The 15,719-nt window shown below is 29.5% G+C and overlaps 2 protein-coding genes across 6 annotated transcripts; both read left to right on the top strand.

Annotated features, from left to right (window-relative positions):
• The first annotated feature begins 3,484 nt into the window (after nucleotides 1–3,484).
• Nucleotides 3,485–9,375, top strand: LOC111285720 (2-methoxy-6-polyprenyl-1,4-benzoquinol methylase, mitochondrial-like). 5 transcript variants are annotated; one of them, XM_089762073.1, is made up of 9 exons: nucleotides 3,485–3,629; nucleotides 3,704–3,799; nucleotides 4,590–4,716; nucleotides 4,800–4,861; nucleotides 5,528–5,683; nucleotides 5,793–5,937; nucleotides 6,870–6,941; nucleotides 7,435–7,543; nucleotides 9,080–9,375. In XM_089762073.1, exons 2-9 carry the CDS (start codon nucleotides 3,712–3,714, stop codon nucleotides 9,176–9,178), a joined length of 858 nt encoding a protein of 285 aa, XP_089618199.1. In that variant the 5' UTR covers nucleotides 3,485–3,629; nucleotides 3,704–3,711; the 3' UTR covers nucleotides 9,179–9,375. The 5 variants fall into 5 exon arrangements, 4 of the variants coding, with proteins under 4 accessions (XP_089618199.1, XP_022731029.2, XP_089618198.1 ...); XM_022875294.2 differs by lacking the exon at nucleotides 3,485–3,629 and having other exon boundaries at nucleotides 3,662–3,799; XR_016342790.1 differs by lacking the exons at nucleotides 3,485–3,629; nucleotides 3,704–3,799 and adding an exon at nucleotides 4,239–4,371 and having other exon boundaries at nucleotides 7,467–7,543.
• An 846-nt stretch (nucleotides 9,376–10,221) lies between these two features.
• On the top strand, nucleotides 10,222–11,494 carry LOC111286047 (protein GAST1-like). Its single transcript, XM_022875808.2, has 4 exons — nucleotides 10,222–10,379; nucleotides 10,835–10,888; nucleotides 10,988–11,021; nucleotides 11,104–11,494. The coding sequence occupies exons 1-4, from the start codon at nucleotides 10,311–10,313 to the stop codon at nucleotides 11,283–11,285; spliced, it is 339 nt and encodes a 112-aa protein (XP_022731543.2). The 5' UTR covers nucleotides 10,222–10,310; the 3' UTR covers nucleotides 11,286–11,494.
• The last annotated feature ends 4,225 nt before the right edge of the window (nucleotides 11,495–15,719 follow it).

Here is a 15,719-nt window from a genome sequence, read left to right as displayed (position 1 = left end):
CTTAAAAGTAAAAAAAAAAAAAAATTCAAATCTCAATGTCATGTTGACACGTTCGTTAATATTTTTTTCAAAATGATCTAATTATAAAAATATATAAAAAAAATTTTAATCAATAATATAAAATTGGCTCTACACATAAAGAAATAAAATATTAAAAATATTCATTAAATATGAAAAAAAGAAAAGCAGGAAAAACATTTTTAAAAAAGGAAAAAGAAAATTCAAAAATTAAAAAAAGGAGTTGGCATGCAATATTTGTAATAATAAGTTTTTTTTGAAAAAATTATATTATTGAATTTTCATTAAAAATACTTTAAAAAAATCTAAAAAATCAAATTCAGAAATTTTGATAATATTTATTTATTTAAAATTTATCAAATTAAAAAAAAAAAGTTAACGAAAAATATATCTTTAATAACAATATTTGGGCCAAGTATTAAAAATTTTAAAAATATTATTAAATAAAAAAGAAAAATTGTATATAAAAAAAATTAAAGGCAAAATAAATAATGGATCAGATGTCTTGATACGTGACATATTCTTAATATCAAGTGAGTATCAAAAAATAAAATCTAAAAAATTATTTATTAAGTATATAAAAATAGAAAAAGAGCAAAAGTTAACAACCGAAAAAAAAAAAAACAAATCTTTTGCATAAAGCAGGTTTAACAAAAAAATTAAAATTTTAAATTAAAAAAGAATTGATATTAAATGGGTTCTAACTAAGAAATCGTTAAACAGATTTCTTTTATTGCTTGGAAAAAATCTTTTATAACTAATTCAGGTGAGTTTGTTATAGGAGGTATTGTGAGAGATTTTAATGGATATTGCATTTTTTGGTCTTTCTTTTATTATTCAATTTATCAATGATCGATGACCAGTGATACTCTAAAACCAAATTTTGCCGCCGGACATCGAATATGATATCTTCATGTTATTTTTCTTTTTTACTATATCAATTTTATTTTTTTTTAATTTGATACAGACATAATATTATATGAAATATTTTGCATTTTTCTTTCTAGCTACATTATTTATATATATATATATTATATTTTTAATTTGATACAGACGAAATATTTTATGGAATGCTCTATTCTTGTTAAATTTTAGAAAAATACCAATATAAAAAAAAAGTAATAAAAAAATAACATTGTGATTGAGATATGTCGGCATTTGATATCTTGCAGTCAAATTTGATCCATAACTATTGATTAATACATCAATCACCAACAACTTAAAGAATAAAAAGGAGACAAAAAGTATTTATATATTTTTTAATCGTTGCAAAATATATATTTTTTACAGCATCAAGAGTGTTATGTTGTGATTGGTTACTAGAAATTATATGTTGCGCAAGAATGTATATAAAAGTGTTGCAAAATGCCTTTTAGATGGGGTATTTCTTTATCATTTAAAGCACCGTACAACAATTTGTAAAATTCTTTTTGCAGCATAAAAGTTCATTTGTTGCCATAGTTGTTACACACTTCCATGTTAACTAAAAGTGATGTTAGACCCGACTGCTTTGGGTTTATTTTGAATTCAGTTCTATTTGGAGTTTGGATTATTTGGGATTGTTGAATTCGGGGTTGTTTTTTATTTGGATCATTTTGGAAAATTGAAGTCTAAAATTGAGAAATAACAGAAAAACACTACTAAATCTCCATTTCCGCCATTAACATCTCTCTCGAAGTTTTGATTATTTAATAAGGTGCAGATGCTTCTATTATTTTAGTCTTTGCGTCCTTAACGTGGAGATGTCAATTGAGTAGGGTTTTATATTTTATTATTTTTATTAGCATTCTTTTGCCGCCCGGGCCCTAAGCATCTATACGATCAATTCTGTCTTGCGTCTGGTTTTAACCTTGACTCTTTTTCTCAAGTTGTGGGAACCCGTTTTGATTCATCTCATTGTTTTAAACTTCCAATTGTTTCTGTTCTTCTACTGATTGATATTTATTGTTGTCAACATGCAGGTCTTGGAGGTTCTTCTAGATTTCAGAATGCTATTGGAGTTGCTCTTATTTGTTGTTGCTGCAGGTATTGAAAATAGTTTAATAAATTTTTTTCAATTGGGTATATGAATATACAGCTTATAATGAATTAAATCATTATTCTTTAAAAAAAAAAATGAATTAGATCATTCTTATTCTTTACAATAGATCTTTAGTAAAGAGTTTTTTCTAGCACTGAGGTAAAATAAAATCTGTATTGTTTAATAGGGGTACTTTTAATTTTATTTACCCAAATAGGGTAATTCATGCCACATCATCATATTTTCATCTATAAACAACAGTTTTTTCCTTGTTGCATGGCTCCCCCTTCCATTGCCCTGTTATCCTTGGTTGTCACGGTTAATTCCATCACTGTTTGTCTCATCTTTAAACTAGGGTGTCCCACCTTTATCATTGTCACCATGACTTACATTCCTTATTGCACGAGTCCCTTTTTTTAAGAATGGTTTCTGCATCCCTCTTTGTCTCTTTTTTTTTTTACTATGAAGTATCATATGAAGGAAAATAAAAATGTGAGATGGACAGAATGGTTTCTGCATACCTCATCTCGGTCATAGTTTTCACCACTGTGAGCATAAACAAGAACATCATCAATGGTGAGCTCAAAAAAAAAATACAAGCAAAAGACCATAAATCTGCCAATGTTACGTATTTGGATCCAAAGATAACCTCAGGACATTTATACTGCGCCTGGTCTGAATATCATTTGTAAATTGTTTGTACGTCCAGCAAGCATTGCCAAAATCAACCAATTTACACTCGAGATGAACTTCTGCTAGCAGTTTTTTCTTTGTTGCACGACTCCCCCTTCTATTGCGCTGTTTTCCTTCGTTAAAATTGTTAATTTCATTACTCTTTGTCTCATCTTTAATCACAGAACTGTTTGGTTGCTTTTCACCATAAACTTATTCGATTTTGCATCAGTATTAGTGTCTTCTGTACGACCAGAAGCACGTGACAGAAGTTGGGCAACGATGAATAAATCCAGTTTCCTGTTGCTTCAGATCCTTCCTCCAGATTTCTCTTGATGAAGCTTGGTTTGGTTTGGTTTGATTGCACAGATAATACTTTAATAAAGATGGAAATCAAACACTTTGGATGGAGTGGGACACTATTTTTGGAATTTTGTTAGTGGTGGGGATGGGAAAAGAACAAGAATGATGATGTGGCATGAAGTAAATAAGATTAAAAGTACACTTGTTAGGGAATAAAGATTTTATTTTCCCTTGGCATAGGAAAAAACTCCTTTAGTAAAGCTGTCAATAGTTATGCAAATTGGGATAGTTCTAATCTTTTTGATAAATTATATAATACATTGACAGTAGAGTTTTTTAATTTTACAAGCAAGTTAAAATTGTGACATATGACCTTTAGTGTATATTTAAAAAAAAAATCAATTTAAAAAAGAAATGAGATATATGTCACCATCTTAACTTCACTTGTGGAGTTAAAAAACCGATAATAACAGATTATTTTGCTTGGTCCTCGTAATCCAATTCTGTTTTTCTTTTCCATTTTTATAGTTTGTCTTCTTAGACTTATTATTTAGTGCTTTTTTTTTTATTTGATGATATTAAGATTTTGCTGTGTTTATCTCTTCTTTTGACAAAGGTAATTAGAGCAGTTTTAATTTATGTAAATCAAATGATTCTTTTATTTGGTAACTAAAATCGTCATTTTAGCAGCATTGGCAATGAGATTGTTGACCGGGAAGTTGAGGAGAAACTTAGTTTCAACGCCCTCTTCCACTTCTCTTTTGCATTCACATGCCACAAGTTTTGGTACTCTCTCTTACTCTTTCTTGCTCACTTGCATGTTTGTTAGTTGTCAGTTTGTCGGTATAGTTATGATTGTATGGGTACTTTTAAAAAAAAAAAAAATTGTTGCAAATGATTGTATATGCTGGAAAGAAAAACCCCAAAAGAAAAAACATAAAAAAAAACAAGAAGAGAGGATTATAAATTTATTAGTTAATAGTAGTTTGTTTCTACACAAATCTGAATAATCCTATTGCATCAAAAATTGCATATGCTAAGTGATGCTGCACGTTAGAGGGTTAAACTTCAAGGTTCTAATCCCCTTTACTCTTTTGGAAAAAGAGAAAGGATATGTACCAAAGAAAAAGAATAATGAAAGAAGTAGAAATCTCAGAAAACAGGCACATGCTAACCTGCACATCCACAACTATCAAAGGAGGAATGGCATTGTGTAATAATCATATATTAATATAAACATTGAAGTCATCTCTTAATCATGATAACAAGTCACATGGTAAAGGAAACAGTTCTCAACTGTGAGCTCTGGGTGAAATTGATACATGTTTCTTATCCAAGAAAAAAAGGAAAAGAAAAAGGTAAGAAAGAAATTGAGACATGTTTGGTCTATTCCTTTTCTATAGACAGGATTGGAAGTAAATAAATTTATCTCTGCCTTTTGCACTTAAAAAATGGCACTTAAATTTTTATTAACAGATCTGGGAAAACCAAAGCACCTCTGTCTACTTTGTTTTGCTATTGCTTATATATATTTATTTATAATCGAACGACAGCTTAAAAGGAATTTCATTTTCAGGATTTAAAGAGGTACATGAAGAACGGAAAAGTGAGATGGTTGGTCATGTCTTTGATAGTGTTGCTTTGAAGTATGATCTTATGAACGATATCATGAGTGCTGGATTACACAGGTTATGGAAAGACAGGTTAGACTCTTGCTGATACTTTCTAATAATTAGCTAATACTTGTTATTTACCTTACCTTTAAATTTTCATGTCAATTTATCAGATTGGTATCCAAACTGAACCCATTTCCAGGAATGAAACATATTGACATGGCCGGTGGAACAGGTTAGCCTAGTTTATGCAGTAATCCTGTTAACATTTCTTAAATATACATAGACTCGAAAACCTTGTAAAAGAATACATGTAAACATTGGGGAATATTTAGATGACTACTTATTTCTAGATGGGAAATTATTTATTCAGCCAATGCTAACTATATAAATTTTAGGGGGGCTATTCCTAATTTGTTGATTAGACCCTTTTTGCTTTTGTTATGGTACTTGTTTGCTTGTTCGTAACACACAAAAAGATTACTATGCTCTATGCGAAATTATGCATATAAAGAGAGTTCTGCTTGCATGCAAAAATAAATTGTTAATATATTTGTTTCTGGCAACAAGGTAATGCTTATTTGACTTTGATGAATTCAATTTTTTTTATGCTATATGCAAATTCTAATGTTTTTGTGTTGACATGGATAGTGATACATTGGGTGGAAGTTATATTCTGATTCATTAACAAGTTTAAACTTAGCTACTATTATTTTAAGAATTTACTATTGGGAACCTTTAATACCAGTGTACAACTTAGCTTCATCAGAACAATTTCTCCCATTATTTTTTGAATAAAAATAAATTTAATGTCTTCAGTAGCATTCCTGTTTCATTCTTGTTTTGTTGTTTAAAGTTAACAAGCCGTTGTCATCTTAAGTTGACAGTCCTTAGCTTGCAGGGGATGTTGCTTTCAGGATCTTAGATGCAATAAACAGAAACAAGAGTAAGCCAATGCATCATCACCATGATGATTTACAGGAACAAGCTCAGATTTATGTCTGTGATATCAACCCAAACATGTTAAATGTTGGTAAAAAGAGGGCCACAGAGAGAGGTAATTACCATAATTATCTTTAGATTGAACTAATAGGACCTGTCTGGATGATTAAATTGTGGATTAAAATTCTTTAAATTGGCCCATTGCTTTGTATTAAACTTGTCAGGTCTTGAAGACGACAAATCTCTATTATGGCTGGAGGAAGATGCAGAAGCCTTGCATTTTGGAGATAATTCGATGGATAGTTATACTATTGCTTTTGGAATTAGAAATGTGACTCATATGGAGAAAGCTCTGGCTGAAGCTTATAGGTATGCTTGTAATGTCTTAGCCAATGGTTGATTTCTTAAACCTCTTAAATGCTTCTATTAGGGGGTATATATTCCAGTGCATAATTTTGACATAAAAAAATTAGTCAGTTAATAAAACAGGTGAAGTGGCTTAAAAATGATTAGGTTTTTCCCTAATAATACAACTTTCATTACTAATATGAGACTTTCATGTATCTGATCAAGGAGACCTTATGGTAACTAGGTTAAGGGGGAGAGATTAGTGTTGCTCATTTATCTCTTGAAGTCTTAAGAGTTTTAGACCAAGTATCGTGTGTGTGTGTGTGTGTGTGTGTGTGTGTGTGTGTGTTTTTTTTAGCATTTCATAAACAAAAAAAATCACATCTTCATTACATTTAACCTTAGAAAATTACCTTAGGCAAGCTTTTGAGCTGCATGGGTAAAGCAAAAATTTAGTGGCAAGACTGGGATCAGGATCCAAAAGTTTCCAACTGTAAATGCCGGGGCCAAAGGGCAGTGCCTTCTCAGTCCTTGTATATGCAGTTGTGTTCATGAATTTATGAATATTTTGTATGGTTGATGGAAAAGCCGGGTAGATTTGCAAGTAACAGACTGAGAGTACCCATATCTGGACGGTTTGCATTGCTTTCTTCATTGATCTGATTAATTTGGCCTGAAATTTAGTAATAAACACCTACAAGTTTAGCATGTTTATAGTGGGAAAAAATAATAATAAATTAAAATGGCATCATCTAGGTTATGAGGCAGCTGTCTGCTTAGATACTTCATTTTATTAGTCTAGTGTAAAAAAAATTATCAATCTGGTTTGGTACATTTGGTTGATATTATTTTTGTTGTTTTCTTCTTTCCTTTGATCCTTTTTTTCATGAAATTTGTTGCCATTATATAAGTGAATCTGTATACATGCTTGCTTCTTTGGTTTTATTTATTAGGGTGCTAAAACCAGGGGGAAGATTCCTATGCCTTGAACTAACCAGAATGGAAATTCCTGTACTTAAAGAATTGTGAGTATCTTTAACAATTTTAGCCAGGATATAGATTATATCTGATAATAGACATTTTTCTTGGGGTGAGAAGCATGGCTACTATGACAAACCATGCCAACATTCAATGTGGCAATCTTGAAGACAAATTGATTTTTAAGTTTACAAAAGATAAACCAGAATCATTGTCTGGACTATAACTGAAAATTAAGCTACTTGCTAGAAGTCTTTATGGCTCGGAATTACTTTTTCTTCACAAATGCTTTGTTCTTCAGAAGATGGGACTCAAGCAAGTTAAAGATAATGTAATGTGATATCTTCACTGCCACTCAATTTTATACTACTGGACTACTGGTTTTGGGTAGAAAATTCCATATTCTTTCAGGGGCAGCTTTCTCTCTGTTTCCTTTTCTTCTTTTTGTCCTCCCTCTCGAGAGAGATTTTTCCTATTCTAGGCCATAGACCTGTAGTTTATCTTCATGTTGCTTTAACGGTTGCTAAAATTTTGGTGCAGGTATGATTTATATTCATTCACTGTTATTCCAGTTGTAGGAAAGCTTATTACAGGTGATCGAGATTCATACCAGTATTTAATACAGAGTATCCGCTGTTTCCCGCCTCAGGTTACGCCTCAGTTCCCTATAGACTATTTAACTATCTCTCATCTTTTTACCTAGTTGAAGCATTATGATTAGTAAGAAATTATGTCGATCTGATGAGGTAATACCTTATTCTTATCGCAATTATGCATTTTTTAGCCAGAACATTTTCTTATAGAGGATTGTTAGACTTAACTACTGAAAACTTCACTTGGCATACTCGTGTACTATCAACACATGATAAGAAGTTAATGAAATTTATTCTAGTACATAATGTTGGTTGCATCTGTAACCACCAAGACTAAGACTTCATTAAAGAGTGTATGCTTAAAGAAACCACTTGAGGCAAAACCAAAGGTTTTGTTTCAATAAAGTCTTGGGTTAAAATCCCAAAGAACAAAAAATAGAGCTGGGCAGTGGGGAGTGGGAGAGCAAGTGGGACAGAACGGAACTAGTAGCATGTAGATCCCAGTCCTACTCAATTAGAGGGGAACATCATGTCTCCCGTGGACCTTTTCATTTATGTTTTTTCTAGTACAACTATTTATATCTCTGCATTTTTTGTCCTCTATAAATTAAATGAGTCCTTCACATTTTAGATGATACTTACCAGCCATGTATTTAAACTACTCATGCATAGCAAGTGAAAAGCGGAGAAAAAAAAGCAGATTATTTTACCTTTTGTTATAATAATGCTTGTAAGTGAACTATGGACAACAATGTATTTTGCTAAATTAAGGAATTGTAAGGAACTTTAGATAAGGATGCACCATGATGAACAATGAAATAGCATTTTTACTAATGCATGCTTTGGACCATTTAACATAAGGTGGTGGGACAAGTGTCTGATGGGCAAAAGTTTTGACTAAACTGCCTCATATGATAATATTCTTATAGAAAACAGACAAAAAATGAGTTCCTTTCTATGTCTATTTCTACATGCTTTTGCCCGCCTGCTCTAAGTCTAAGATGCACACTTATAACAATTGAAGATAGTTTATAATGGAGAGGCCATAGGAAATAATATCTCTGGGTTTTTTTGAGTCAATACTCTAGGTTGCAAGACAGGGGATTAGGGTTGGATTGATCGTGTCTTTGGTATAGTGTAATTACAAAATGATTTAGCTTGAGTAATTGTCACAGGCTTTTAAATGGACTACTGTTAAGTTTTAGGAGTTATTGGGTGGTGGTTCTATATATTGCAAACATAACATAAATGCAACCCAAACTCCGAAGCAGTGGACTAACTGTTTTTGTATCTAAGCTTGTGCTTGAATTAGTTTGGATCTAAATTAAGTTTTGAGTTGCAACCAAACCAGTATGTACTGTTGTGATTCTGGTGCAGACATAATTTAAAACTCTTAACAAGTTACAGTTCTCTAAACACAAGTTTCTAACCACCATGCCAACTAGTTCTATCAACCAAGAAACTATGATGTCAAATCCCGTGTTTCATGTCTAGCAACATTTTTCACTGATTGAAATGACAACATAGGACAATGATATTCAATTTACTTATATGATCTCAACCTCTTTTCTAATTGTCACCGGTGAATGCAGGAAACATTTGCTTCAATGATTGCAGAAGCAGGGTTTAAGAAGGTTGAGTATGAAAATATACTTGGAGGAGTTGTTGCAATTCATTCTGGGTTGAAATAATGAAGATTTCTGTTCACATGTTCTTCTTCTGTCTGTCTCTTGCCTTTTCTCTTCAGGTTTCATGTAACTGAACATGGGGGGTTGCTTTGATAAGGCACTAGATTTATGAAATGTTCTCCCACTAGGAATTTGTTACCGTCTTGGATTTTATTCTACTTAGCTGATGAATAAGAGAAAAATCTAAAACTTTTATGATGTTACATTTTTAACTAATGACAACGGAGTATAACTGAAAAACTATTTTGAGATAGCTTGTGATCCATAAGAAGTGAGATAAATGAAGATGGCAGACATTGCCCACAGCCGTGCAGACATAGCCAGCAAGTAGAGAGCAGGAGAACATGAGCTAAAATGCTAGGTTCAATAGCAACCTCTAAAATGTTTCTCTCAAAATTTTTTCCATTTCAAAATTAAATTGCCATAAGTTTTTACTTTCCATGGAAATGAAATCTTGTGGTTCATGCATGTGTTGGTGTCCGCTGTGCAGTTCTACCGGATCAGTTTGTTTGGTTTTTGATACATTTTGTCTGTTGAAGCATGTGGGTGGGTCCAAATGAGGAGATGTGCATGTGGTTGGGCACATGTTGCTGGGGCTATCATGGCCTAATTGTTATTGCAAATGCACATGCATTGGTTAAGCCAGTGGATGATGACGAGACCCTGTGAGTTGGGACCTCTCATTTATTTTCTTAACTCCATTGACTATTTTACCCTTTTAAGCTAACTTATAATTTACTTTTTTTTTTGTCATTTTTTGGTCTCCCTTATGACATGATTTCATGAGAAAGTATAGAGCTTTAGGTCCATTTTGAGAGGCAGGAAGCTGCATTATACATTTCAGCGTTTGCAGGGATATAAGGGTATTCCAGTCATCTTAGGCTCATAGCTGAAACCTTTTCCATTTACTAGCAAACTAACAAAACTGCTACACCACTTTTCATTTTGGAAGTTGAAAATGTTGATCCATATTAGCCTATCAATCAATTCAGCCCACTGCATAGATGGCAACTGGCAACCATCAAGCAGCAGCCATAAATACCCCCACCCTTCCACTTTACAAATCACCAGCCTCTCTTTTCCTCTTTTACTGTTTTCGGGTTTTGCATTTTTTCCTTCTTTTCTCCACTTCAAAATGGCTAAAATACTTAGCATTGTGATGTTGTTCATTCTCCTCATGCTTGTTTTACTAGGAGAAATCCAGGTAAGCTGCAATTCTCATCTTTTTTAAATTTTTTTGTAAACTTCATTCACTTATTACGTGCCATAAGGGCAATTTTGTAAAAAATTTTAACACGTGAGAAATTGTCGACATATTTTCTATTACAAAAATTCGAACATAATTCTAGTTTCAAAGTTTTGAACGTTTTAAACAAGTTTGTGAATATATAAAGCTTTTCTTGATCTCTAATAATAAAAACTAATATGGGATTACTTCACTATTGTTTCAATATTAGATAATAAGATAAAATGAAGGCAAGGCAAATTGCCACATTGAAAGCAATTTAATGCGTATTAAGAAAGAAAAACACCCATCAAATTTTGTGTTACAGAAACTTGAGCAATTAAGAGTTAAGAAACGTATTTCAATGCATATATTCATTTTAAGTTAAGATTTGATTTTGATTTTTCATTACTTGGTTGTATTTATTTTTCTAGGCTTCGAGTCCTGCTTCTCAAAAACAACGACAAGGAAACCATGCAAATGGAATGGTACTGAGGAATTCTTTGTCTTTTTTTTTTTTTTTTTTGTTATTAATTTTTCATGTTGAACCTTTTGTAAGTAACTCTTTTTTGAAATGTAAATTGCAGTATGGTGCCACCCAGGGCAGCCTTCGTCCTCAAGGTGAACTTCAAATTTAAAATCTTTGTATAATTCAGTTATAGAAAAACAGTAATTTACTTTTTAACATTGTTGAACCATGCAGAATGTGGTCCAAGATGCACAGGCAGATGCTCTGCTACAGCATACAAGAAGCCATGCATGTTTTTCTGTCAAAAGTGTTGTGCCAAGTGCTTGTGTGTGCCTCCAGGCACATATGGGAACAAACAATATTGCCCATGCTACAACAACTGGAAGACTAAGAAAGGAGGCCCCAAATGCCCTTAGATTATCATTTCCCATTTGTTTCACTGCCCGACTATCTATGTTAATTTATGTTGCTCTTTACTCAAAACTGCTCCTCGTTCTTAACATCCAATTGGCCAATGACCTTAAAAAAATAAAACCCAAAAAAATCTAATTTATGTTGAATTTATTTAATTAAGTTCTAGTTTATTGATTAATTAATTAATTAATTTAATTATTCATTAATGTAATATTTAATTATAATTGTAACTTCTTTTTCACTTACAATTTCCAAAAAAATTTTGAAATATAAATATAGTAAGTAAGGTGGCTGCAATAAGTAAAATTCTAACTGCAAATAAAAGTTATCATTAGCAAAAAAAGATTATTATGATCAATTTTCAGTAGTACCATTTCAAGGGAAATTTGGATTTTCTTTATTCATACTTTGTATAGGAAATATGTACAACTAGAATTTAATAATGGACCAATTATTTTTTCCTACTAAAATGTATTAAATTTAAATAAATTTATTAAGTTGGAATTGGGCTTTTATGTTTTAAACCAAGCTACTTGAAGCCATTTTCTGGGCCGAAGGCTACTTGGACCCTTAACTGAACCCAATAACTTCAACAAATATTCGGAGGAAATTTTTTCTTATTCCAAAATTTAATTGAGTACGGATGCAATTTTGACAATTAATTTTAATCCTTATTGTTGATGTCTCATTTTCAAAGCAGCATTATATTGATTTATCATCAAATTTTGAAATTTAATATAATAAATTATTTTATTTTTTTATTTATATTAAAATATATTAAGATAATACTTAAAAAGTTTTTCAAACTTTATAAAAAAAATTAAAAAACTCTTAATATTTTATTACAAAGAGTTAAAGATATGAAGTTTTATAAAATAGATTTTAAAAAAACTAAAATAGAAAATAATTGATAAAATCTATTTCTTTTTAAAAATCAATTATATTTTTTGTAAAATAGAAATTTTTAAAAAATAAATTATATTTTTAAAAAATGATTTCACAATTTCCCATTGGTTAAAAATAAAAAAATTCTTATTGATTTCACAAATTTCAAGTTTTGAAAAAAAATCAAAATTAATTTCGCTTTTTTTTTGAAAAATCAATTTCATGATCAAATCGTTGTAATGCCACTTCAATAGTGAAATATTGGCAATGAAGATCAAAATATTAATCAATAAATTTAAAACGTTGGTGATAATTTTAATTTTTCAAAAGTTTGGTGACCAAAAAGTCAAGTGCTCCAAATTACTTTATCTCTTTGTAATATCCAAAAATTATTTTTTAAAAAAGTAATAGTACGCTCAAATGACATGAAAATGTCATACGACAATTGTTAAATCAATTAATTTATAAAAAATGGTTTTAAGTGGACAGATAAAGCAAACGATTATAATTTTCATTATATAAAACATTATTAACGTTAAAAGAATTGTATGATTAGAATATTGGAGGGTATATATTACCATAAAAATATATGATTAGATTTAACATACTCATTTTTTTTTGCAATATTGAAAAGTTAAGTTTTGATTTTTATCGAATTTTTAAGAATATGATGTAATTTCAAAAATTAGGGTAAAGCAAATTGTTTTTTTTTTTTTCAATTCAAAAAATTAATTGTCAAATATTACTTTTTAAAAAATTTAAAGTTTTATATTTGTGCTATGTATGGGGTAAGTGTACTTAAAATAATTTTTGTAATATAATACTATTTTAAAATTTAATATAATTACAATTTTAGAGAACAATTTAAAATTTATTTTCATGATTACTAATATAAGGATAATGATTGATAAAAAATATTAAGTCACCCTAAAAAATCTTTTTACCATAATTCTATTTACAATTTAATTGATAACCATGATTTGATCATTAAAAATTGAGTTATAAAAGTATAAAATAAAAAAGTGTGATATAGATTTTTTTTAGAATTAAAAAAATAATTTCATTTATAAAACCAAAGGATTACAGAACTTAAGAATCTCACCAGATAAGGTTTTAATGCATAAACAAAGCAAAAATAATTGTAATAACACATAATAATACACACAATCTAATCTTTTTGGAGTCTACTACCAATAGGCAAAAAATAATTATGTTTTTTTCACTCCCATTTTTATTAAAGAATTAGTAATATAATTTGCTTTCTTGAAGGAATGGATAAAATTAACAATTCTAATTTTTCTTGTAACAATTAAAAACTCTCCACTCCTTTCAAGATCATAAATCTGCATTGAATATCTAAAATGTAATTGTCAATTTAAATCAAATACTATATATATTTAGCTAATTTTAAGTGAACATAAAAATAATTAATTAGATAAAGTTACATGTTAAAAAAGATCAATATGAAAATAAAACTTTTTATTAATTGAAGGATTTTTTTTTGTAATATTAATATATTAAATTTTCAAATGGAATTGTACGTATGTTTTTTTCAAATGGATGAATGAGTATTATTAATATATATATATATATATATCTTATATTCTAAAGGAGTTGAACTTACATTAAAATCAATCTATTGGCATTTTTATTTCAATATTGTATGTGTGTGTGTGTTTTTGTTATGAATTAGTGGCATATCAATATGGTATATTGAAATGCCTACTTATTTAAAAAGAAAATTGAATTAAGAATGTCTATCTAAAAGAAAATATAGACGAATATGTAAAATTGAGTATAAGAATTTCAATTGTAGTTTAAGTATTTCTAAAATTTTAGGACTTGTTAAATAAAATAAGTGGTAAATTTCACAAAATTAAGAAATTTGTTCCATTGTTATAAGATTAGTAAAAATTACAAACTAACATCCGTTACATCATCTAAAGTTTCATGGCTAAATGCTCAAATCAGGATCAAATGTTTGGGTGGTTGCTCAATTTAGGATCAAACGTTTTAATTTGTACAAGTAAGGATCAAATATTATTGACTTGTAATAATGTAGCATTTATTTCAACGGTAAAAAGAATGTGCATCTTATGCACCATTAAATAACCCATGTGTAAAAGCCATCACAGACAAAATATGACATGGAATATGATGTGGAATTAATTTATCCATGTGTAATGATAGCTTTAGCTTATTATGGTTTTTTTTTTAAGTTTATTTTATTTATTTTGCTTTTTTCTTTATCGTTTTTATCTATGAGACAGCTTGAGCTTAGGGTTTTCTCCTTGTTTCTTCTCGTTTTCATCATAAATTGAGAAAATTTTTCTGTTGAAATAACATTTGAACACTATGTCTTTTTCAAATATTAGTTCATTTAACAATGTAAATTCAAGGTTGGTATATATTTTGGGTTTTTCTCATGTTCTTGATTTTCTTTGAATTTATTTTTCTAAATATTAAAATTACAGGGTTTTTAGATGAAGGTCTTATGATATAAACACTTATAAGTTAATTTCAGCTAGTTATCTTGTAAAATGAGACTTTGAAGGAGAATGAAGAACCACGAACATAAATAAAAAATGCCTAAGAATGAAGAATTACAGAACATCCTAAACCAGAATATGCCTAACTTTGAAGAACAACAAAAAAACCTTTAACCACAAAATGACTAACTATGAGAAAACAACAGAACTCAAAATATGCATTCATTTTATTCACCTTACACAAATTTAACAAAAAAAAGTACTAACCTTCCAAAATTTTAGAGCTCAAATGATTGAACTCTACAAATAAAATATGTTGGTTAACCTAAAATAGGGTTTAAAAATAAAAATGTTGATTATTCAAGGCATTTGGCCAAAAAATGCCTTGAATAATCTTTTACAAAATATTAAAAGAGGTTATTCAAGGTATTTTCTAACTAAAAATGTCTTAAATAATCTCTTACAAAAACTTTAATGGGGTTATTCAAGGCATTTCTGACAAAAAACACATTGAATAATCCCCTTTAATTTTTATGAGGAGATTATTCAAGACGTTTTTGTCTAGAAAATGTCTTGAATAATCCCTTACAAAAAATCGAATGGAGTTATTCAATGCGTTTTTGACCAAAAATGCCTTGAATAACTCCATTCAATTTTTTGTAAGGGATTATTCAAGATATTTTTTGCTAGAAAACACCTTGAATAATCTTTTAAAAAAATTAAATAGGTTATTCAAAGCATTTTCTGGTAAAAAATACCTTGAATAATTTTTTACAAAAAATTAAATAAGGTTATTCAAGATATTTCTAGTAAAAAATATCTTGAATAATCCCTTTCAATTTTTATGAAGGGATTATTCAAGACGTTTTTAGCATCTCATTTTTTTGAGGATTATTCAAGACGTTTTTAGTTAAAAAATGCCTCAAATAATCCTTTATAAAAAATTAAATAGGGTTATTCAGGATGTTTTTTAAACAAAAACGCCTTGAATAATCCCCAAAAAAATTGAAGGGGATTATTTAAGAAAATGCATTGAATAACCCTATTTAATTTTTTTAAGAG

This window comes from Durio zibethinus, chromosome 6 (assembly GCF_047325235.1).
Source record: "Durio zibethinus cultivar Kanyao isolate XHJ-2024 chromosome 6, ASM4732523v1, whole genome shotgun sequence".
In the NCBI taxonomy this organism is placed as follows: Eukaryota; Viridiplantae; Streptophyta; class Magnoliopsida; order Malvales; family Malvaceae; genus Durio; species Durio zibethinus.
This window is presented reverse-complemented; position numbering and strand designations above follow the sequence as displayed.

Excerpts from the sequence above, each read along its gene's own strand:
- LOC111286047 (XM_022875808.2), top strand. The coding sequence starts at position 10,311 with ATGGCTAAAATACTTAGCATTGTGATGTTGTTCATTCTCCTCATGCTT. Across the intron at positions 10,889-10,987 it reads GAAACCATGCAAATGGAATG|TATGGTGCCACCCAGGGCAG; the intron begins GTACTGAGGAAT and ends TGTAAATTGCAG. Across the intron at positions 11,022-11,103 it reads GGGCAGCCTTCGTCCTCAAG|AATGTGGTCCAAGATGCACA; the intron begins GTGAACTTCAAA and ends TGAACCATGCAG.
- LOC111285720 (XM_089762072.1), top strand. The coding sequence starts at position 4,272 with ATGATAACAAGTCACATGGTAAAGGAAACAGTTCTCAACTGTGAGCTC. Across the intron at positions 4,372-4,589 it reads AAAAAAAGGAAAAGAAAAAG|GATTTAAAGAGGTACATGAA; the intron begins GTAAGAAAGAAA and ends TTTCATTTTCAG. Across the intron at positions 5,938-6,869 it reads GCTCTGGCTGAAGCTTATAG|GGTGCTAAAACCAGGGGGAA; the intron begins GTATGCTTGTAA and ends TTTATTTATTAG.